At 64.6% G+C, this 21,456-nt stretch overlaps 1 protein-coding gene and 1 long non-coding RNA gene across 2 annotated transcripts; both read right to left on the bottom strand.

Moving 5' to 3' along the window:
• Nucleotides 1-1,258: 1,258 nt before the first annotated feature.
• Nucleotides 1,259-20,861, bottom strand: LOC104065976 (serine/threonine-protein kinase LMTK3-like). Its single transcript, XM_054052288.1, has 15 exons — nucleotides 20,798-20,861; nucleotides 18,678-18,811; nucleotides 18,440-18,584; nucleotides 16,513-16,589; nucleotides 16,320-16,438; nucleotides 14,962-15,046; nucleotides 13,952-14,094; nucleotides 12,744-12,828; nucleotides 11,445-11,566; nucleotides 9,848-9,997; nucleotides 5,357-8,966; nucleotides 3,454-5,275; nucleotides 2,511-2,842; nucleotides 2,295-2,364; nucleotides 1,259-1,392 (listed from the first exon to the last, which is right to left on the bottom strand). The coding sequence occupies exons 1-15, from the start codon at nucleotides 20,844-20,846 to the stop codon at nucleotides 1,259-1,261; spliced, it is 7,077 nt and encodes a 2,358-aa protein (XP_053908263.1). The 5' UTR covers nucleotides 20,847-20,861.
• Nucleotides 12,835-13,798, bottom strand: LOC128849803 (uncharacterized). Its single transcript, XR_008447478.1, has 3 exons — nucleotides 13,740-13,798; nucleotides 13,421-13,640; nucleotides 12,835-13,321 (listed from the first exon to the last, which is right to left on the bottom strand). It is a non-coding gene; the product is annotated as an uncharacterized LOC128849803 (long non-coding RNA).
• Nucleotides 20,862-21,456: the final 595 nt, after the last annotated feature.

Raw genomic sequence — 21,456 nt, 5'->3', positions numbered from 1 at the left:
TCCTGAGGGGTTTGGGGGGGCCCTAAGTGGGTCCTGGGGGGGCCTGGAAGGGACCTGGGGGGCTCCCAGTCCAAACCAGTCCACCCAGTCCCAACCAGTTGCCTCCCCCAGTGAGTCCCAGTCCCTCCCAGTACAAACCAGTTACAGTTCCCAATCCAGAACAGTCCCTCCCAGTACAGACCAGTTGGGCATTCCCAGTACAAACCAGTCCACAACAATCCAGAACAGTCCCTCCCAGTACAAACCAGTTTGGGTCTTCCAGTCGAAACCAGTTGGGGGTTCCCAGTCCAACCCAGTCCACACCAGTCCAAACCAGTCCCTCCCAGTCCACACCAGTTGGGGTTTCCCAGTCCAAACCAGTCCCTCCCAGTCCACACCAGTTGGGGTTTCCCAGTCCAAACCAGTCCCTCCCAGTCCATACCAGTCCACACCAGTTGGGGTTTCCCAGTCCAAACCAGTCCCTCCCAGTCCAAACCAGTTGCCCCCTCCAATCCAAACCAGTCGGAGCTCCCAGTCCAGACCAGTCCCTCCCAGTCCAACTCAGCTGCTCCCCAGTACAAACCAGTCCACACCAGTTGCTCCCAGTAAAAGCCACTCCTTTTATTCCCCCCTCCCCCCACCCAAGCCATGCCCCTCCCCCCAAAGCCCCCCCAGTTTGGCACTGGGAGGGGGGGAGGGGCGCTCCCAGTTTGGCACTGGGAGGGGAGGGGGCGCTCCCAGTTTGGCACTGGGACACTCCCCTCCCCCCCCCAAAAATCGCTGTAGAAAAGGGTTCATTCAGGGCTCGAGAGGGGCTGGAAAAAAGGGGGGGGTAAAAACTGCCCCTTTTGCCCCCCCAAATCTGCCCCTTTGCCCCCCACCCCCTTATCTGCCCCCATCACCCCCAAATCCGCCCCTTTGCCCCCCCAGACCCACTTATCTGCCCCCCCCGCCCCCTTATCTGCCCCTCAACCCCCTGATCTGCCCCCCATCACCCCCAAATCTGCCTCTTTTGCCCCCCCAGGTTTCCTTATCTGCCCCCAACCCCCCCAATTTGCCCCCCCATCTGCCCCTTTGCCCCCCAACCTGCCCCCATCCCCTTATCTGCCCCCCAAGACCCCCAAATCCGCCCCTTTGCCCCCACTTTATCTGCCCCCCAACCCCTTTATCTGCCCCTCAGCCCCCAAAATCTGCCCCATTTTCCCCCCAACCCCTTTATCTGCCCCCCCCAGACCCTTTATCTGCCCCCCAGACCCCTTTATTGCCCCCCCAGACCCCTTTATCTGCCCCCCAACTCACGGGCTGTGGGGCGCTGGGGCTCGGGGGGGGCCCGGGGGGGCTCCAGTGCGGGGGAGACGGTGAAGCGGGACCCGGGGGGGGCGTCGAGATCCTCACCCCACACAAACACCCCCCCTGGGGGGCAGACAGGGGTCACGACCCCCATCTATGGGGCAGAGACCCCCATCTGTGGGGCAGGGAACCCCATCTATGGGGCAGGGACTCCCCCCAGTGACCCCCAAAACCCCCTTCTATGGGGCAGGGACTCCCCCCAGTGACCCCCAAAACCCCATTCTACGGGGCAGAGACCTCCATCTATGGTTCAGAGACCCCCCCCAATGACCCCCAAGCCCCCCTGCTATGGGGCAGGGACCTCCATCTATGGGGCAGGGACTCCCCCAATGACCCCCAAACCCCCTTCTATGGGGCAGAGACCCCCATCTATGGGGCAGGGACCCCCCCAATGACCCCCAAAACCCCATTCTATGGGGCATGGACCCCCCAATGACCCCCAAACCCCCCTGCTATGGGGCAGGGACCCCCCAATGAACCAAACCCCCATTCCTATGGGGTAGGGACCCCCCAATGACCCCCAAACCCACTTCTATGAGGCAGATACCCCCATCTATGGGGCAGGGACCCCCCCCAATGACCCCCAAACCCCCTTCTATGGGGTAGGGACCCCCCCCAATGACCCCCAAACCCCCATTCTATGGGGCAGGGACCCCCCCCAATGACCCCCAAAACCCCCTTCTATGGGGCAGGGACCCCCCCCCAGTGAACCAAACCCCCTTCTATGGGGCAGGGACTCCCCCCAGTGACCCCCAATCCCCCTTCTATGGGGCAGGGACCCCCCCAATGACCCCCAAAACCCCCTTCTATGGGGCAGAGACCCCCCCAATGACCCCCAAATCCCCTTCTATGGGGCAGGGACTCCCCCCAGTGACCCCCAAACCCCCTTCTATGGGGCAGGGACCCCCCCAATGACCCCCAATCCCCCTCTATGGGGCAGACACTCCCCCCTCCCCCCTGCGTACCGTTTCCCGCCAAATCCTCGGCTCCGGCCCCGCCCCCGCTGTGCGCGCTCAGCTCATTGGTCGGCGTCTCCTGAGGGGGAGGGGCGGGGACAGTAAGTACCGACCACGCCCCCTTCCCTACCGCCAATCAACCTCTCTGACCACGCCCCTCCCGTCAATCATCGCCTCTTGCCCCGCCCCCTCCATCGCCTCAGCCAATCAGCGCCGCCTCCCCACCTGATCAAAGAGGTAAACGGTGACGTCATCGAAGAACGACACCGCCTTGCGCTTCCGGCCCAGCGCCACTTCCACTTCCGGCGCTCCTCGCGGCGCCTTCAGGAGCCCCCGCAGCTCCCGCCCGTCCCAGCGCGTCACCACGATCGGCGCCGCCGCTTCCTCCTCCTCCTCCTCTTCCTCCTCTTCCTCGTCGTCTTCGGCCTCGGCCTCGCCCCCCCCCTCCTCGTCCTCCTCCTCGTCCTCCTCCTCGTTCCCCTCCCAACGGCCCCGGGGGGGCGGCGGGGGGCGAAGCGCCAGAGGCGGCAGCGGCAGCGACAGCCGCGAGGCCTTCGCTGGGGGCGAGAAGGGCGGTTATGGGGCTCTTGGGGGGCAGTGGGGCGCTTGGGGGGGCGGGTGGGGGCAGTTGGGGGCAGGTGGGGGGCAATGGGGCGATTGGGGGGCGGGTGGGGGGCAATGGGGCACTTAGGGGGCAGTTGGGGGGCAATGGGGCACTTGGGGGGCAGTTGGGGGGCAATGGGGCACTTGGGGGGCAGTTGGGGGGCAATGGGGCACTTAGGGGGCGGGTGGGGGGCAATAGAGCACTTGGGGGACAGTTGGGGGCAATGGGGCACTTAGGGGCAGTTAGGGGGCAATAGGATAGTAGTTGGGGGGCAGTTGAGGGGCAATAGGGCAGTTAGGCCTCTTTTTCCCCCCAGACCCCCTTTCTGCCCCCTTTTCTCCCCCCAACTGCCCCTTTCTGTCCCCTTTCTGCCCCCTTTCCTGCCCCACAACCGCCCCTTTCTGCCCCCTTTTTTCCCCCAACCCCCCTTTTCTGCCCCCCAACCCCCCTTTCTGCCCTCTTTTTTCCCCCAATCCCCCTTTTCTGCCCCCCACCCCCTCTTCTGCCCCCTTTCTGCCCCCCAACCCCCCTTTTCTGCCCCCTAACTGCCCCCTTTCCCCCCACCTCGGATGTCGGCACTGCTGGGCAGCGCTGTGGTGGCCGTGGTGGCTGTGGTGGGCGCCGTGGTGGCCGTGGTTGCCCCCTCGGTGGCCGTGGTGGCCGTGGTTGCCGCCTCGGTGGCCGTGGTGGCCGTGGTTGCCGCCTCGGTGGCCGTGGTGGGCGCCGTGGTTGCCCCCTGGGTGGCCGTGGTGGGCGCCGCGATGCCGTCGGTGCCGCCTGCGCCGGCGTTTCCGTCCCCCCGCGGCCCCTCGCGCTGTCCCCGCGGCTCCAGGAGCTTTCGGGTGACGTCCTCGCGCAGAGTCACCTGAAGCTGCTCCTCCACCACCAGCACCGCGACCCCCTCGGCGGCGGCGCCACCACCCACCGCCACCGCCTTTGGGGACGGCACCACCGGGACACGCGACGGGGACCCTCCCGGGGACCGCGGGGGCATCTCCGGAGGCGAAGGCTCCGGAGGCCTCTTCGGAGAACCCTTTGGGGACGTCTCGTGGTGTTTCCTTGGGGACATCTCTTGGCATCGCCGCGGCGAACCCTTTGAGGGCGTTTCTTGGTGCCTCCTTGGAGAAGCCCTTGGGGACATCTCTTGGTGCTTCCTTGGAGAACCCTTTGAAGATATCTCTTGGTGCTTCCTTGGAGAAGCCCTTGGGGACATCTCTTGGTGCTTCCTTGGAGAGCCCTTTGAGGACATCTCTTGGTGTTTCCTTGGCGACATCTCTTGGTACTTCCTTGGAGAAGCCCTTGGGGACATCTCTTGGCATCTCCTTGGAGAACCCTTTGAGGACATCTCTTGGTGCTTCCTTGGGGACATCTCTTGGCATCTCCTCGGAGAAGCCCTTGACGCCATCTCTTGGCACCTCCTCGGTGACGCCTCCAGACATTTCCTTGGTGACATCTCTTGGAACCTCCTCGGGGACCCCTTTGGGGACCCCTCTTGGTGTTTCCTCGGGGAACCCCTTGAGGCCACCTCTTGGCCTTTCCTTGGCGACGTCTCTTGGCGCCTCTTTGGGGACCCCGTTGGGGACTTCCCGCAGCGCCTCTTTGGGGACCCTTTGAGGCCCTTCTCTGGAGACGCCTTTGGGGACCTCTTGGGACACGGTTTCGGGTCCCCACCCGGGCAGCGCCCCGAGGAGCAGCTCCACGGAGACGTCTCGGAAGACCCCAATGGGGACGGCTCCGGGGACCCCTTTGGGGACGGCTCCGGGGAACCCTTTGGGGACGGCTCCGGGGACCCCTTTGGGGACAGCTTGGAAGGCCCCGAGGGGGACCTCTCTGACGACCCCTTTGGGGACCTCTCTGAGGACCCCTTTGGGGACGTCCCTTGGTCCTCGCTTGGAGACACCTCTTGGTGTCCCCCTGGAGACCCCTTTGGGGCCGCCTCTTGGCCCCTCCCGGTGGCCCCGGGTGACAAAGGGGTGCCCAGGAGGTGGCCGCCGAGCCCCCCGTCCCCCGGGGCCACCTCCTGGGTGACGTTGGTGGCCACGGAGGGAACCCCTGGTCCCTGCGGTCCCTCCTCCCTCGGGGACGTCCCTCGTGTCCGTGGGGACGGTCCTGGTGCTCCAGAGGCCTTCTCGTCTGTCCACGAGGGGGTAGGTGGCATCTCCGGTGGCCAAGGGGACATCTCGGGGGCCACCGGGGACCTCCCGTGTCCCCCAGATGCCGTTTCTTGGGTTGGTGATGTCTTTCGAGTCCATGGGGACATCTCGGGGGCCACCGGGGACATCTCGTGTCCCCCACGTGTCACCTCGGGGGGGTTGGAGGACATCTCTGGCTGAGGAGGTGACCTCTCGGGGGTCACCGGGGACGTCCCGTGTCCCCCAGGTGACACCTCTTGGGTCGGCGACATCTCTGGAGTCCATGGGGACGTCTCGAGGGCCACCGGGGACGTCCCGTGTCCCCCAGGTGACACCTCTGGGGGGTTGGAGGACGTCTCTGGTTGAGGAGGTGACCTCTCGGGGGCCACCGGGGATGTCCCGTGTCCCCCTGGGGCCAAAGGGGACCTCCCGTGTGCCTGAGGAGATGTCCCCGGTGGTGCGTTTTGCCTCGGGGTCACCTCTGGCGCCGGTGGGGACGTCCCTCGTGGCACCTCCTGACCCCGTGGAGACACCTCTGGGGTCCATCTGGACGTCCCCTGTCCCCACGGGGACATCTCTGGGGCCAAAGGGGACGTTCCTGGTGTCACTGGTGGCTTCTCGTGTCCCCGCGGGGTCACCTCTGCTCCCAAAGGGGACGGGGACACCTCCGCCATCAGTGGGGGCGTCTTTGGGGACGAGGGGGACGTCCCTTGGGTCAAGGGTGGCCTCTCTTGGCCCCACGAGGCCACTTCCAGTTCCAAAGGGGACGTCCCTTGCGCCCCAGGTGCCACCGCTCTGCTCAGTGGTGGCCTCTCGTGGCCCCACGAAGCCACCTCTGATGCCAAAGGGGACGTCCCTCGTGTCCCTTGGGTCAATGATGGCCTCTCTTGGCCCCACGAAGCCACCTCTGATGCCAAAGGGGACGTCCCTCGTGTCTCTTGGGTCAACGATGGCCTCTCTTGGGTTGACAATGGCCTCTCGTGGCCCCACGAAGCCACCTCTGATGCCAAAGGGGACATTTCTCGTGTCCCTTGGGTCAACGGTGGCCTCTCTTGGGTCAACGATGGCCTCTGTTGTCCCCGCGAAGCCACCTCTGATGCCGAAGGGGACGTCCCGTGTCCCCCCGGTGCCACCTCTGTCAGCAGTGGCCTTTCTTGTCCCCATAAAGCCGCCTCCAGTTCCAAAGGGGACGTCCCGTGTCCCCCTCTGGTCAACGATGGCCTCTCTTGTCCCCACGAGGCCACCTCTGACGCCAAAGGGGACGTCCCTCGGGTCAGCGGTGGCCTCTCTTGGCCCCACAAGGTCACCTCCAGTTCTAAAGGGGACCTTTGACCCCCCGGTGCCACCTCGCTGGTCAGCGGTGGCCTCTCTTGTCCCCACGAGTCCATCTCCAGGGCCAAAGGGGACATCCCTCGGGTCAACAATGACCTCTCTTGGGTCAACGATGACCTCTCTTGTCCCCACGAGGCCACCTCTGATGCCAAAGGGGACATTCCTTGGGTCAACGGTGGCCTCTCTTGTCCCCACGAGGCCACCTCTGATGCCAAAGGGGACGTCCCTTGAGCCCCGGGTGCCACCTCTCTCCTTGAAGACCTCTCTTGGGTCAACAGTGGCCTCTCCTGTCCCCACAGGGCCATCTCCAGTTCCAGCGGGGACGTCCCTTGTCCCCCAGGTGCCACCTCTCTGGTCAAGGGTGGCCTCTCTTGGCCCCACGAGGCCATCTCCAGGGCCAAAGGGGACGTCCCTCGTGTCCCTTGGGTCAACGGGGGCCTCTCTTGGGTCAACCATGACCTCCCTTGGGTCAACGATGGCCTCTCTTGGCCCCACGAAGCCACCTCTGATGCCGAAGGGGACGTCCCTCGTGTCCCTTGGGTCAATGATGGCCTCTCTTGGGTCAACGATGGCCTCTCTTGGCCCCACGAAGCCACCTCTGATGCCGAAGGACACGTCCCTCGTGTCCCTTGGGTCAACGATGGCCTCTCTTGGCCCCACGAAGCCACCTCTGATGCCGAAGGGGACGTCCCTCGTGTCCCTTGGGTCAACGATGGCCTCTCTTGGCCCCACGAAGCCACCTCTGATGCCAAAGGGGACGCCCCGTGTCCCCGCGGTGTCTCCTCTCCGGTCACGGCCACTCTCTGTCCTGTGGATGACCTCCTTTGTCCCCACGGAGGCACTTCCAGCTCCGACGGGGACATCCCCGGAGCTCCGGGCGCCGTTTCCGGTGTCCCTCGGGACGTCCCTTGTGGCGCAGGTGCCACCTCTGTGCTCCACGATGACCTTTCCTGTCTCCACGGGGCCATCTCCAGGGCCAAAGGGGACGGCCCTTGGGTCAACGGTGGCCTCTCCTGTCCCCACGAAGCCACCTCTGATGCCAAAGGGGACGCAGGGGACGCCTCTCGCGTCGACGATGGCCTTTCTCTTCTCGATGACCTCTCCTGGGTCAACGGTGGCCTCTCCTGTCCCCACGGAGCCACCCCCAGTTCCAAGGAGGCCGTCACCTGCGGCCCACGTGCCACCGTTCTCATCACTGGTGGCCTCTCGTGGGTCACCGATGGCCTCTCGTGGGTCACTGATGGCCTCTCGTGTCCCCATGGAACCACCTCCAGCTCCAAGGAGGCCACCCCAGCTGTCACCTCGCTGCTCAGCAATGGCCGCTCCCTCGTCGATGCCCTCTCTCGGGTCATCGATGGCCTCTCGTGGCCCCACGGGGCCACCACCGCCCTCTCTTCTCCCCACGCCGTCCCCTCCTCTCGCCCCACCGCTGCCCGACGCCCCTCTGCCCCCCAAGTGCCGTTGATGCCCTCCGGGGCCTCACTGTTGGCCACCACGGCCTTGTTGGCCATCATGGCCTCGTTGGTGGCCACCATGGCCTCGTTGGTGGCCACCACAGTCCTGTTGGTGCCCACCATGGCCTCGTTGGCCACCATGGCCTCATTGGTGGCCACTATAGCCTCGTTGGTGGCCACCATAGTCACGTTGATGCTGTCCATGGCCTTGTCGTTGGCCACCATGACCTTGTTGGCCACCATGACCTCATTGTTGGCCACCATGACCTTGTTGTTGGCCACCATGGCCTTGTTGGCCACCATGACCTCGTTGTTGGCCACCATAGTCTTGTTGATGCCCTCCACGGTGTCGTTGATGCCCTCCATGGCGTCGTTGATGCCCTCTATGGCGTCGCTGCCGTCGCGCTCCTCCCCAGCGCCGTCGGCGCCCTCGGTGCCCTCTCCCAGCGATCCCCTCTCGGCGCGTAGGGAGGAGTCGTCTCCGGCGCTGTCGCGGCGCGGCCGCAGGGGGACTCCCCTCTCCCTCCACCCTCTGACGGCGTCGGCGGTGGCCACGGCGCACGTGCAGGTGACGTCGCCGTCCTCGTCGCCGCGGCACAGGGGACAGACGAGGCGGCGGCGGTGGCGCGGGCTGCTCCCGGCACTGCCGGCCGTGCTCCCGGCCGAGCTGCCGCCATCTCCCGGCGCCGCCGCCGCCTCTCGGAGCCCTCGGAAGGGGTCGGCGGAGGCCGCGCCGCGGCGGTTGGGGATGAGCGGCGGTGCCGCGGCGGCGCCGACGCCGACCTCGTGTTCTTCCAAACGGATGAAGTATTCGCTGCCGCCAGAGGGGCTCCGGGCGCCCAAGACCGGCACCACGCCGGGCGGCACCGGGAGCCGCCGCGGAGCCGCCGCCGCGCCGCGAGCGCCGCGCTCCCACAGGCACTCGAAGGCCAAACGGCCGCGGCTGCTCTGGGTGACCGTGAGGACGTCCTCGGGGTCGTGGGGACACGGGAAGGCCTCGAGGAGGGGGAAGGCCGAGGGCGGGTGCGGCGGCGGCGGCGGCGGCGGTGCCACAGGGGCTCCCGGGGGTGCCGCCAGGAGGACACTGAGGCGGCGGTGGAGCTCCTCGAGGGACGGGCGCTGCGCGGCGGGGAGGCGGCACGACTGCAGCAGCTCCGACCTGCGGCGGCGACGCGGGCGTGGGGCGAGGAACCGCCACCGCCATGGGGAACCGCCACCGCCATGGGGAACCGCCACCGCCATGGGGACCACCACCGCCAGGGGGACCACCAACGGAATGGGGAACCGCCAATGGATGGGGAACCACCAACAGATGGAGAACCACCAATGGATGGAGAACCACCAATGGATGGGGAACCACCAATGGATGAGGAACCACCAACGGATGGAGAACCACCAATGGATGGAGAACCACCAATGGATGAGGAACCACCAATGGATGGGGAACCACCAACAGATGGAGAACCACCAATGGATGGAGAACCACCAATGGATGAGGAACCACCAATGGATGGAGAACCACCAATGGATGGGGAACCACCAATGGATGGGGAACCACCAACAGATGGAGAACCACCAATGGATGAGGAACCACCAATGGATGAGGAACCACCAATGGATGGAGAACCACCAATGGATGAGGAACCACCAATGGATGGAGAACCACCAATGGATGGGGAACCACCAACAGATGGAGAACCACCAATGGATGGAGAACCACCAATGGATGAGGAACCACCAATGGATGGAGAACCACCAATGGATGGGGAACCACCAATGGATGGGGAACCACCAACAGATGGAGAACCACCAATGGATGGGGAACCACCAACGGAATGGGGAACCACCACTGTGGGGAACGACCACCATGGGATGGAGACACCTCGAGGACTGGAGAACCTCAAACCCGGGGAGATGGGGCGGTGAGGGCCACGTGGGGATGGGGAACCACCACGGTGGGACGGGGCCGCCCCAAGGACCGGAGCTCCTCGGAGGTGGGGCCGCGGGGGCGGTGAGGGCCACGTGGGGATGGGTCCTCACCAGGCGTCGGCGTGGGGCAGGCGCAGGCGGGGCCGGCGCAGGGGCAGAGGGCGCCCGCGCAGCAGCAGCCGCAGCAGCTCCTGATCGGAGAGGTCGGCGTAGGGCTGGAGACCCAACTCGAAGAGCTCCCACAGCGTCACCCCCAGCGCCCTGCGGGGACAGCCGCCCGTCACCCGCCGAGGGCCACCAGCGCCGCGGGGACAGCGGGACCGTCGGCATGGGGACACCAGGACCATCACCACAGGGACGTCAGAAGACCATCACCAACACAATGGGGACACCAATGCCATGGGGACATCAGAAGACCGTCATCATGGGGACACCAGGACCACGGGGACACCAGAAGGCCATCACCAATGCCATGGGGACACCAATGCCATGGGGACATCAGAAGACGATCACCATCATCATGAGGACATCAGAAGACCATCACCAATGCCATGGGGACATCAGGATGGTCATCATGGGGACACCAACGTCATGGGGGCATCAGGACCATCATTATGGGGACACCAACACCACGGGGACATCAGAAGACCATCACCAACGCCATGGGGACACCAATGTCGTAGAGACATCAGAAGACCGTCATCATGGGGACACCAACACCGTCACCATGGGGAAACGAGGACCATGGGGACAGCAGAAGACCATCACCATCATCGTGGGGACACCAATGCCGTGGGGACATCAGAAGAGCATCACCATCATCATGGGGACACCAATGCCGTGGGGACATCAGAAGAGCATCACCAACGCCATGGGGACACCAACACCATCACCATGGGGACACCAGGACCATGGGGACATCAGAAGACCATCACCATCACCATGGGGACATCAGGACAATCATCATGGGGACACCAACACCATGGAGACAGCAGAAGACCATCACCATCACCATGGGGACACGAGGACACAGCCATGGGGACACCAACATCATGGGGGCATCAGGACGGTCATCATGGGGACACCAACACCACAGGGACAGCAGAAGACCATCGCCATTGCCGTGGGGACACGAGGACACAGCAGTGTCACCATCCCACCAGGACCCCGTGGGGACACCGGCACCGCCCCCCCCGTGTCCCTGATTGTCCCCAAGGACCCCCCCCCCCCCGGTCACCAGACGCTGCTCCTCAGTGTCCCCAAGGGCCTCCCCTTGTCCTGATGTTCTCAACGTTCTCCGGTGTCCTCCATGGTGTCTTCTGTCCCCAATGTCCTCTGGTGTCCCCAATGTTCTCTGCTGTCCCCCATGTCCTCCACTGTCCTCAATGTCTTCTGGTGTCCCTCATATTCTTTTGGTGTCCCCCATGTCCTCTGGTGTCCCCCACATCCTCCACTGTCCCCAATGTCCTCCGGTGTCCCCAATATTCTTCTGGTGTCCCCCATGTCCTCTGGTGACCCCCATGACTTCTGGTGTCCCCAATGTTCTTCTGGTGTCCCCCACATCCTCCACTGTCCCCCATGTTCTCCGGTGTCCCCCATGTCCTCCACTGTCCCCAATGTTCTTCTGGTGTCCCCCATGTCCTCTGGTGTCCCCATGTCCTCGGGTGTCCCCCGCGTCCCCGCTGTCCCCCAGATGTTCTCCACTCACCAGACGTTGCTCTCCTTGCTCTGCTCGGCCACCACCAGTGTCCCGCGGCTCTCGGCCAGCAGCTCGGGGGCCACCCAGCGCAGGGGCACCCACGCCCGCTCGGGGGTGACGTAGTAGTCCTCCTGCAGGGAGAGAGAGGGGTGGCACCCACTGTCCCCAGAGCCACCGCTTTCTGTCCCCAACTGCTCCCAACGCCCCTGAACCCATCCTGGTGGATCCTTCCCCCCATCCTGGTGGGTCCCCATCCCCACGTCCCCCATCCTGGTGGATCCCCATCCCCACATCCCCATCCTGGTGCGTCCCCATCCCCACGTCCCCCATCCTGGTGGGTCCCCATCCCCACGTCCCCATCCTGGTGGGTCCCCATCCCCACATCCCCCATCCTGGTGGGTCCCCATCTCCACATCCCCATCCTGGTGGGTCCCCATCCCCACATCCCCATCCTGGTGGGTCCCCATCCCCACATCCCCCATCCTGGTGGGTCCCCATCCCCACATCCCCCATCCTGGTGGGTCCTTCCCCCCATCCTGGTGGATCCCCATCTCCACATCCCCATCCTGGTGGGTCCCCATCCCCACATCCCCCATCCTGGTGGGTCCCCATCCCCACATCCCCATCCTGGTGGGTCCCCATCTCCACATCCCCATCCTGGTGGGTCCCCATCCCCACATCCCCCATCCTGGTGGGTCCCCATCTCCACATCCCCATCCTGGTGGGTCCCCATCCCCACGTCCCCCATCCTGGTGGGTCCCCATCCCCACGTCCCCCATCCTGGTGGGTCCCCATCCCCACATCCCCATCCTGGTGGGTCCCCATCCCCACATCCCCATCCTGGTGGGTCCCCATCCCCACATCCCCCCATCCTGGTGGGTCCCCATCCCCACATCCCCCATCCTGGTGGGTCCCCATCCCCACATCCCCCTTCCTGGTGGGTCCCCATCCCCACGTCCCCCATCCTGGTGGGTCCCCATCCCCACGTCCCCCATCCTGGTGGATCCCCATCCCCACATCCCCATCCTGGTGGGTCCCCATCCCCACATCCTCCATCCTGGTGGGTCCCCATCCCCACATCCTCCATCCTGGTGGGTCCCCATCCCCACATCCCCCATCCTGGTGGGTCCCCATCCCCACATCTCCATCCTGGTGGGTCCCCATCCCCACATCCCCATCCCTGTGTCCATTCTGGTCATTCCGGTGTCCTCCATCCCTGAGGATCTCCACCCCCGTCCCTGTTGGTCCCCCCCCGTTGGTCCCCCCGTGTCCCCCCGTGTCCCCGCGTCCCCCCGTGTCCCCACCCACCCGGTAGTTGCTGTGCGCCAGCCCGTAGTCCCCGAGGCGCACCGTCAGCTCGGAGGTCAACAGGCAGTTCCGCAGCGCCAGGTCACTGTGGAGGCCACCAGGACCCCCCTGAGGACCTCGACCCACGGGGACCTCAACCCATGGAGGCTTTAACCCATGGGGACCTCAACCCATGGAGACCTCCAACAATGGAGACCCCCAACCCATGGGACCTCAACCCACGGAGACCCCCAACCCACGGAGACCCCCAACCCATGGAGATCCCCAACCCATGGACCTCAACTCATGGGACCTCAAACAATGGAACCTCAACTCCTGGAGACCTCAAACAGTGGAACCTCAACTTATGGAGACCTCAATGGAACTTAAACTCATGGAAACTCCAATGGAACCTCAACTCATGGAGATCTCAGTGGAACCTCAACTTGTGGAAACTTCTATGGGACCTCAACTCATGGAGACCTCAACTTATGGAGACCTCAATGGGACCTCAACTCATGGGACCTCAAACAATGGAACTTCAACTCATGGAGACCTCAATGGAACCTCAGCTCATGGAGATCTCAACTCATGGAGACCTCAATGGGACCTCCACTCCTGGAGACCTCAAACAGTGGAACCTCAACTCATGGAAACCTCAATGGAACCTCAAGTCGTGGGATCTCAAACAATGGGACCTCAACTCATGGAGACCTCAACTCCTGGAGACCTCAACTTATGGAGACCTCAACTTATGGAGACCTCAATGGGACCTCAACTCATGGAGACCTCAACTTATGGAGATCTCAATGGGACCTCAACTCATGGGACCTCAAACAATGGAATCTCAACTCATGGAGACCTCAGGAACCTCCACTCCTGGAGACCTCAAACAATGGAATCTCAACTCATGGAGACCTCAGGAACCTCCACTCCTGGAGACCTCAAACAATGGAACCTCAACTCATGGAGACCTCAACTCATGGAGACCTCAATGGAACCTCAACTCATGGAGACCTCAACTTATGGAGACCTCAATGGGACCTCAACTCATGGAGACCTCAATGGAACCTCAACTCATGGAGACCTCAATGGAACCTCAAGTCCTGGGACCTCAAACAATGGAACCTCAACTCATGGAGACCTCAATGGGACCTCCACTGGTGGGACCTCAAAGGCTGAGCCCTCCTCGGGGCGGTGGCCCCGGTGCGGCGGTGCCGCGGCCGTACCCGTGGACGAAGCCGTGGCGGTGCAGGTGCCGCAGCCCCTGGGTGACCTCCAGCGCCAACCGCGTCAGAGTGGCGGCGTCGCGGGGGGGCAGCGCCGCAGTGTCCCCCCCGCGCTGCGCCCGCAGGTACCGCTTCAGGTCCCCCTGGGGGGGGACACGGGGGACAGGGGGGGACATTGGGGACAAGGGGGACATGGGGACAGGGGGGGACATTGGGACATTGGGAACATGGGGGGAATTGGGGGACATTGGAGATATGGGGGACATTGGGGGGACACGGGGGATTGGGGGACATTGGGACATTGGGGGACAATGGGGGAGGGGGGACATGGGGACGGGGGGACATTGGGGGACATTGGGGGACACGGGGGAGGGGGGACATGGGGGACATTGGGGACATTGGGGGACAATGGGGGATTTGGGGGGACACAAGGGGACATTGGGCGACATTGGAGATATGGGGGACATTGGGGGGACACAGGGGGGATTGGGGGACATTGGGACATTGGGGGACACGGGGGAGGGGGACATGGGGGGATATGAGGGTATATGGGGGGACACGGGGGATATGGGGGACATTGGGGACCATGGGGGACATTGGGGTTATGGGGGATATGGGGGACAATGGGGGATTTGGGGGGGACACGAGGGGACATTGGGGGGTTATGTGGGGACATTGGGGACATTGGGGATGGGGGGATGAGTGTGAGGCCCTCGTGTGAGCCCTCGTGCAAACCCCCCTCGCACACACACCCCCACCCCCTCGTGCAAAACCCCCCCTCGTGCGACCCCTTCTGCCGCCCCCCCTCGTGCAAAGGCCCTCGTGAAAAACCCCCCCTCCACCCAAACCCCCCACAAACCCTCGTGCAAAGCCCCCCTTGTGCAAACCCTCGTGCAAAGCCCTCCCGTGCAAACCCCCTCTCGTGCAACCGCCCTCACACAAACCCTCGTGCAAAGCCCCCCTCGTGCAAACCCCCCTCGTGCAAACCCTCGTGCACCCCCCCCGCGCACCAGCTGGCAGTACTCCATGATGAGCAGCGTTGGGCCGCGCTCCCCACAGAGCCCCAAACACTGCAGCACGTGGGGGTGCCGGAGGCTGCGGGGGGGCGGCGCTCAGCACCCCCGAACAGCACCCCCAAAACAGCACCCCCAGAACACCCCTGAGACCCCCCCAGAACAGCACCCCCGGAACAGCACCCCTGAACAGCACCCCCCGAACAGCACCCCCCGAACAGCACCCCCAAAACAGCACCCCCGGAACAGCACCCCCGAACAGCACCCCCGAACAGCACCCCCAAAACAGCACCCCCCGAACAGCACCCCCAAAACAGCACCCCCGGAACAGCACCCCCAGAACAGCACCCCCGGAACACCCCCTGAGACCCCCCCGGAACAGCACCCCCAGAACACCCCCCGGGACCCCCCCAGAACAGCACCCCCAAAACACCCCCTGGGACCCCCCCAGAACAGCACCCCCAAAACACCCGAGACCCCCCCCAAAACACCCCCTGAGACCCCCCCAAAACACCCCTGAGACCCCCCAAAACAGCACCCCCAAAACACCCCCTGAGACCCTCCCAAAGCCCCTGAGACCCCCCCAAACCCCTGAGACCCCCCCCCAAACCCTTGGTGCCCCCCCAAACCCTTGATGCTCCCCCATTTCTTATGGCTGGGGGTCTCCTGCCTGCTTGGTACCCCCAACCCCTTTGCCCCCCAAATCCCCCCAAACCCCTGGCCCCCCCCAAACCCCTTGGGGACCCCCCCAAACCCCCGGGCCCCCCAAACCCCCAGACCCCCCAAACCCCTGGGTCCCCCCAAACCCCTTGGGGACCCCCCCAAACCCCTGAGACCCCCCCAAACCCCTGGGTCCCCCCAAACCCCTGGCCCCCCCCCAAACCCCTGGGTCCCCCCCAAACCCCTTGGGGACCCCCCCAAACCCCTGGGTCCCCCCCAAACCCCTTGGGGCCCCCCCAAACCCCCCGGGCCCCCCAAACCCCTTGGGGACCCCCCAAACCCCCGGACCCCCCAAACCCCTGGGTCCCCCCAAACCCCTGGGTCCCCCCCAAACCCCTTGGGGGCCCCCCCAAACCCCTGAGACCCCCCAAACCCCTGGACCCCCCCCAAACCCCTGGGATCCCCCAAACCCCTGGCCCCCCCCAAACCCCTGGGCCCCCCCAAACCCCTTGGGGACCCCCCAAACCCCCGGGCCCCCCCAAACCCCTGGACCCCCCCCAAACCCCTGGGATCCCCCAAACCCCCGGTCCCCCCCAAACCCCTGCCCCCCCCCAAACCCCTGGGTCCCCCCCAAACCCCTTGGGGACCCCCCAAACCCCTGGGTCCCCCCAAACCCCTTGGGGACCCCCCCGTACCGGTAGGGCTGAGCCTCGGCGAGGAAGCGCCGCTGTTCGGGGGCTCCGGCGCCCGCTCGCAGCTCCTTCACCACCACCTGCGCGGGGCTGGGGTCCCCCCTCAGCTCCCCCAAAATCACCTGGGCAGTTTGGGGGTTCGGGGGGGTCACCCCATGCCTTTGAACCCCCCCTTCCCCCGTGGCTCCCCCCTCACCTTCCCAAACCATCCGGTTCCGATCTCTTGGATGTAGCTCAGGTGTTGGCGGCTCAAGGACGGCGGCTTCGGGGGGTCTGGAATTGGGGTACAGGGGGGTTTGGGGGGGCGGGAGGGGGTTTGGAGTGCAGGGAGTGGGGAGTGGGGGGGTTGGGGGGCAGAGAGAGGGGTACGGGGGGGTTTTGGGGGGCATAGAGGGGGTATGGGGGGCAAGAAGGGGTTTGGAGTGCAGAGAATGGGGGGCAGGGTGGGTTTTGGGGGGCAAAGAGGGGGTATGGGGGGGTTTGGGGGGACAGGAGGGGGTTTGGAGTGCAGGGAGTGGGGAGTAGGGGGGGTTGGGGGGCAGAGAGAGGGGTACGGGGGCGTTTGGGGGGCAAAGAGGGGGTATGGGGGGCAAGAGGGGGTTTGAAGTGCAGAGAGTGGGGTGCAGGGGGGGTTTTGGGGGGCAAAGAGGGGGTATGGGGGGGTTTGGGGGGGCGGGAGGGGGTTTGGAGTGCAGGGAGTGGGGAGTGGGGGGCGTTGGGGGGCAGAGAGAGGGGTACGGGGGGGGTTTGGGGGGCGAAGAAGGGAGAACAGGGGGGTTTGGGGGGTCAGGAGGGGTTTGGGGGTGCAGGGATTGGGGTCTGGGGGGGATCTCAGCCCCCCCCAAGGGGTGGGGTTTTGGGGTTCCCCCTCCCCCCCCCGTTCTGAGCCGGTGATGTCGGCGCTGCCGCGCGGCGCCGTCTGATCAGAGCCCGGTGACGGATTTGGGGCGCCCCGGGGGTAGGGGGGGGGCTCGGTTCTAGGACAACCCCCCCCCCCCAAGTGCTGGGAACCCCCCAAATGGGGGGACCCCTCCTTTACCCACCTCAGAGCACCCATTGGGTGACCTAGAACCCCCCCAAGCACCCATTGGGTGACCTAGAACCCCACCAAACCTCCCATGGGTGACCTAGAACCCCACCTAGAACACCTCTTGGATTCCCTAAAACCCCCTCCAACCCCTCTTAGATGACCTCGAACCCCCCAAACACCCCTTGGATGACCTGGAACACCCCCAAACCTCCCACGGGTGACTTAGAACCCCTCCAAACACCTCTTGGGTGACCTAGAACCCCATCAAAGCCCCCCAGAACCCCTCCAAACACCCCTTGGATGCCCTAAAACGCCATCCAACCCCTCTTAGATGACCTCAAACCCCCCCAAACACCCCTTGGATGACCTGGAACACCCCCAAACCTCCCATTGGGTGACCTAGAACCCCCCCAAACACCTCCTGGATGACCTAAAACCCTCTCCAACCCCCTTTAGATGACCTCAAACCCCCCCCAACACCCCTTGGATGACCTGGAACACCACCAAGCCTCCCATGGATGACCTAGAACCCCTCCAACCCCCCTTAGATGACCACAAACCCCCCACCAAACACCTCTTGGATGCCCTAAAACCCCATCCAACCCCTCTTAGATGCCCTCAAATCCCCCCAAACACCCCTTGGATGACCTGGAACCCCCACAAACACCTCTTGGGTGTCCCAGAACCCCATCAAACCCCCACAGAACCCCTCCAAACACCCCTTGGATGCTCTAGAACCCCTCCAACCCCCCTTAGATGACCTCGAACCCCCCCCAAACACCTCTTGGATGACCTGGAACCCCTCCAACCCCCCTTAGATGCCCTCAAACACCCCCCAACACCCCTTGGATGACCTGGAACACCACCAAGCCTCCCATGGGTGACCTAGAACCCCTCCAGCCCCCCTTAGATGACCTCGAACCCCCCCCAAACACCTCTTGGATGACCTAAAACACCATCCAACCCCCCTTAGATGACCTCAACCCCCCCCAACACCCCTTGGATGACCTAGAACCCCATCAAACACCACTTGGATGACCTGGAACCCCTCCACCGCCCCTTAGATGACCTCGACCCCCCCAGAGCCCCTTACCGGCGGGGGGGGGCGGGGGTCCGGGCCCCCCCACCTCCCCGAGGGGAAGGACGTAGACGTCGGGCAGGGACGGGGAGGACGAGGTCTCCTCGGCGGGGGGGGTGAACTCCCCCGAATCCTCCTCCCCTTCGGGGTTCTCGAACTCCTGGGGGGGGGGGGAGAGTGTCGAGGGGGGAATGAGAGGTTTAAACCCCCCCAAAATGGGGGTTTTTGGTTTATTTTTTGGGGGGGGTCTCACCTTGAAGCCGACGTCGCCGCGTTTGCAGCACAGACAGGTGAGGAGGAGGAGGACGAAGGCCACCAACCCCGAGCAGGAGATGAGGACCACGGCGTACGGGGGGGGCAGCGGCCCCCGCCCCGCGGGGAGGCTCCCTGGGGGGGGGAAAGGGGGGTCAGGGGGTGACTGGGGGGGAATTGGGGGGGAATTGGGGCGGTTTGGGGGGGTTATGGGGTGATTGGGGGGGAATTGGGGGGGAATTGGGGGGGTTTGGGGGGGTTATGGGGTGATTGGGGGGGAATTGGGGGGGTTATGGGGTGATTGGGGGGGAATTGGGGGGATCTGGGGGGTTATGGAGGGGATTTGGGGGGGTCAGGGGGTGATTGGGGGGGCTCAGAGGGGAATTAGGGGGGTTATGGGGTGATTGGAGGGGAATTGGGGGGATTGGGGGGGTTATGGAGGGGATTTGGGGGGATTTGGGGGGGTTATGGGGTGATTGCGGGGGCTCAGAGGGGAATTGGGGGTTATTTGGGGGGGTTATGGAGGGGATTTGGGGGGATCTGGGGGGACTTGGAGGGGAGTTGGGGGGATCTGGGGGGGTTATGGGGTGATTGGGGGGGAATTGGGGTGATTCGAGGGGCTCGGGGGGGAATTGGGGGGGTTATGGAGGGGATTTGGGGGGGTCAGGGGGTGATTGGGGGGAATTGGGGTGATTTGGGGGGTTATGGAGGGGAATTGGGGGGATTTGGGGGTTATGGAGGGGATTTGGGGGGGTTTGGAGGGGAATTGGGGGGATCTGGGGGGGTTATGGAGGGGATTTGGGGGGCCTTGGAGGGGAATTGGGGGGATTTGGGGGGGGTATGGGACGATTGGGGGGGCTCAGAGGGCAATTGGGGGGATTTGGGGGGTTATGGAGGGGAATTGGGGGGATTTGGGGGGGTTATGGGGTGATTGGGGGGGCTTGGAGAGGAATTGGGGTGATTTGGGGGCTTTGGGGGGGATGGGGTGATTGGGGGGTTGGGGGGTGTGAGGGTTATTAGAGGGGATTATGGGGTGATTTGGGGGGGGGGCCATGAGGGGGCTTTGGGGGGTCTTGAGGTGATTTGGGGGGCGTGAGGGTGATTGGGGGGGACTGGGGGGGGTCACAAGGATTTGGGGGGGTCCTGGGGGGGGTCCAGTCCAGCCCTCCCCCATCTTTTCCAGCCCGGGGACAGACGGAGGGACGGACAGACGGACAAGGGGGGGGGGAACGGGGACACAATGGGAGATTGGGGACAATGGGGACAGACGGACACGGGGACGGAGGGACGGACGGACGGACATGGGGCCGGGTGGGCGGGTGGATGGACAGACGGATGTGAGGGTGGACAGACAAACATAAGGATGGACAGACGGACGGAGGTGGTGATGGACAGACAGACGTGGGGCTGGATGGGTGTGGGGTGGATGGACAGACGGACACGGGGCTGGAGGGACGGATGTAGGGCCGGATGGAGCTGGGGACGGACAGACAGATGTGGGGATGGACGGACAGACGGACGTGGGGCTGGACGGACACGGTGGGGGATGGACAGACGGACGTGGGGAGGGAGGGATGGAGATGGGGACAGATGGACAGACGGACGTGGCTGTGGTGATGGCTGGATAGATGGACGTGGTGGTGGACGGACAGACGGACGGACAGCCATGGGGATGGACAGATGGACGCAGCGATGGATGGAGATGGGGACAGACAGACGGACGTGGGGATGAGTGGATGGAGATGGGGATGGACGTAGTGATGGACGGACAGACGGACGTAGTGGTGGATAGACAGATGGATGTGGGGCTGGATGGACAGAGGGACGTGGGGTTGGATGGACGGACATAGTGATGGATGGACAGACGGACGTGGGTCTGGATGGAGAGATGTGGGTCTGGATGGACGGACGGACATAGTGATGGATGGACAGATGGACGTGGAGTTGGATGGACGGATGTAGTGATGGATGGACAGACGGACATGGGGCCGGAAGGACAGATGTGGGTCTGGATGGACAGACGGACGTGGCGCCCGATGGACGTCCGTCCGGCCGTGGAGATGGACGGATGGAGCGGCGATGGATGGAGATGGGGACGGACGGACGGACGGACGGACTCACCGCGGGGCGGGGGGGCCCCCAGGACGCCGTGGGGGCCGAGCGAGGCCATAGCGACGCCGTGGGGCAACAGCGGCCGCAGCATCTCCCTACCGGGGGGGGCCCGGGCGGGGCGGGGGGGGCACCCCGGGGGGGGGGGGCCGAGGGGGGGGGCATCCCGGGGGGGGGGGGGGCAAGAAATGGGGGGGGGGCAAAAAATGGGGGGGGGGCAATAAAAGGGATGGGGGGCAAGAAATGGGGGGGTAAAAGGGATGGGGGGGTTACAGAGGGGTGAGGGGGCAATAAAAGGGATGGGGTAAAAGATGGGGGGTTGTAGAGGGGGTGGGGGGCAATAAAAGGGAGAGGGGCAATAAAAGGGGGGGCGAAAAATGGGGGTTTATAGAGGGGATGGGGCTATAAAAGGGGGGGCTATAAGGGGGCAATAAAAGGGATGGGGTAAAAATGGGGGTTTATAGAGGGGTGGGGGTTATAGGGGGGTGGGGGGCAATAAAAGGGGGGGCGAAAAATGGGGGCCTAAAGAGGGGGTTCTGGAGGGGCTGTGGGAGGGAGGGGGGGTAATAAAAGGGGATGAGGGGGCAATAAATGGGGAGGGGGGGATAAGAGGGAGGGGGGGGCAGTCGGGGGGTGTCGAGGGGGCAGTTTTGGGGCGCCGGGGGGGGTCG

The sequence above is a fragment of the Cuculus canorus genome, chromosome 33 (genome assembly GCF_017976375.1).
Source record: "Cuculus canorus isolate bCucCan1 chromosome 33, bCucCan1.pri, whole genome shotgun sequence".
Lineage (NCBI taxonomy): Eukaryota > Metazoa > Chordata > Aves > Cuculiformes > Cuculidae > Cuculus > Cuculus canorus.
Note: the sequence above shows the minus strand (reverse complement) of the source record. Positions and strands in the feature narration are given on the sequence as shown.

Bases quoted from the DNA above. Each gene is read 5' to 3' on its own strand.
- LOC104065976 (XM_054052288.1), bottom strand. From the start codon at position 20,846: ATGGCCTCGCTCGGCCCCCACGGCGTCCTGGGGGCCCCCCCGCCCCGC. The intron at 18,812-20,797 runs GTGAGTCCGTCC...TCCCCCCCCCAG, and splicing joins GGGGGCCCCCCCGCCCCGCG to GGAGCCTCCCCGCGGGGCGG. The intron at 12,829-13,951 runs GTACGGCCGCGG...TGGCCTCCACAG, and splicing joins CGCCACGGCTTCGTCCACGG to TGACCTGGCGCTGCGGAACT.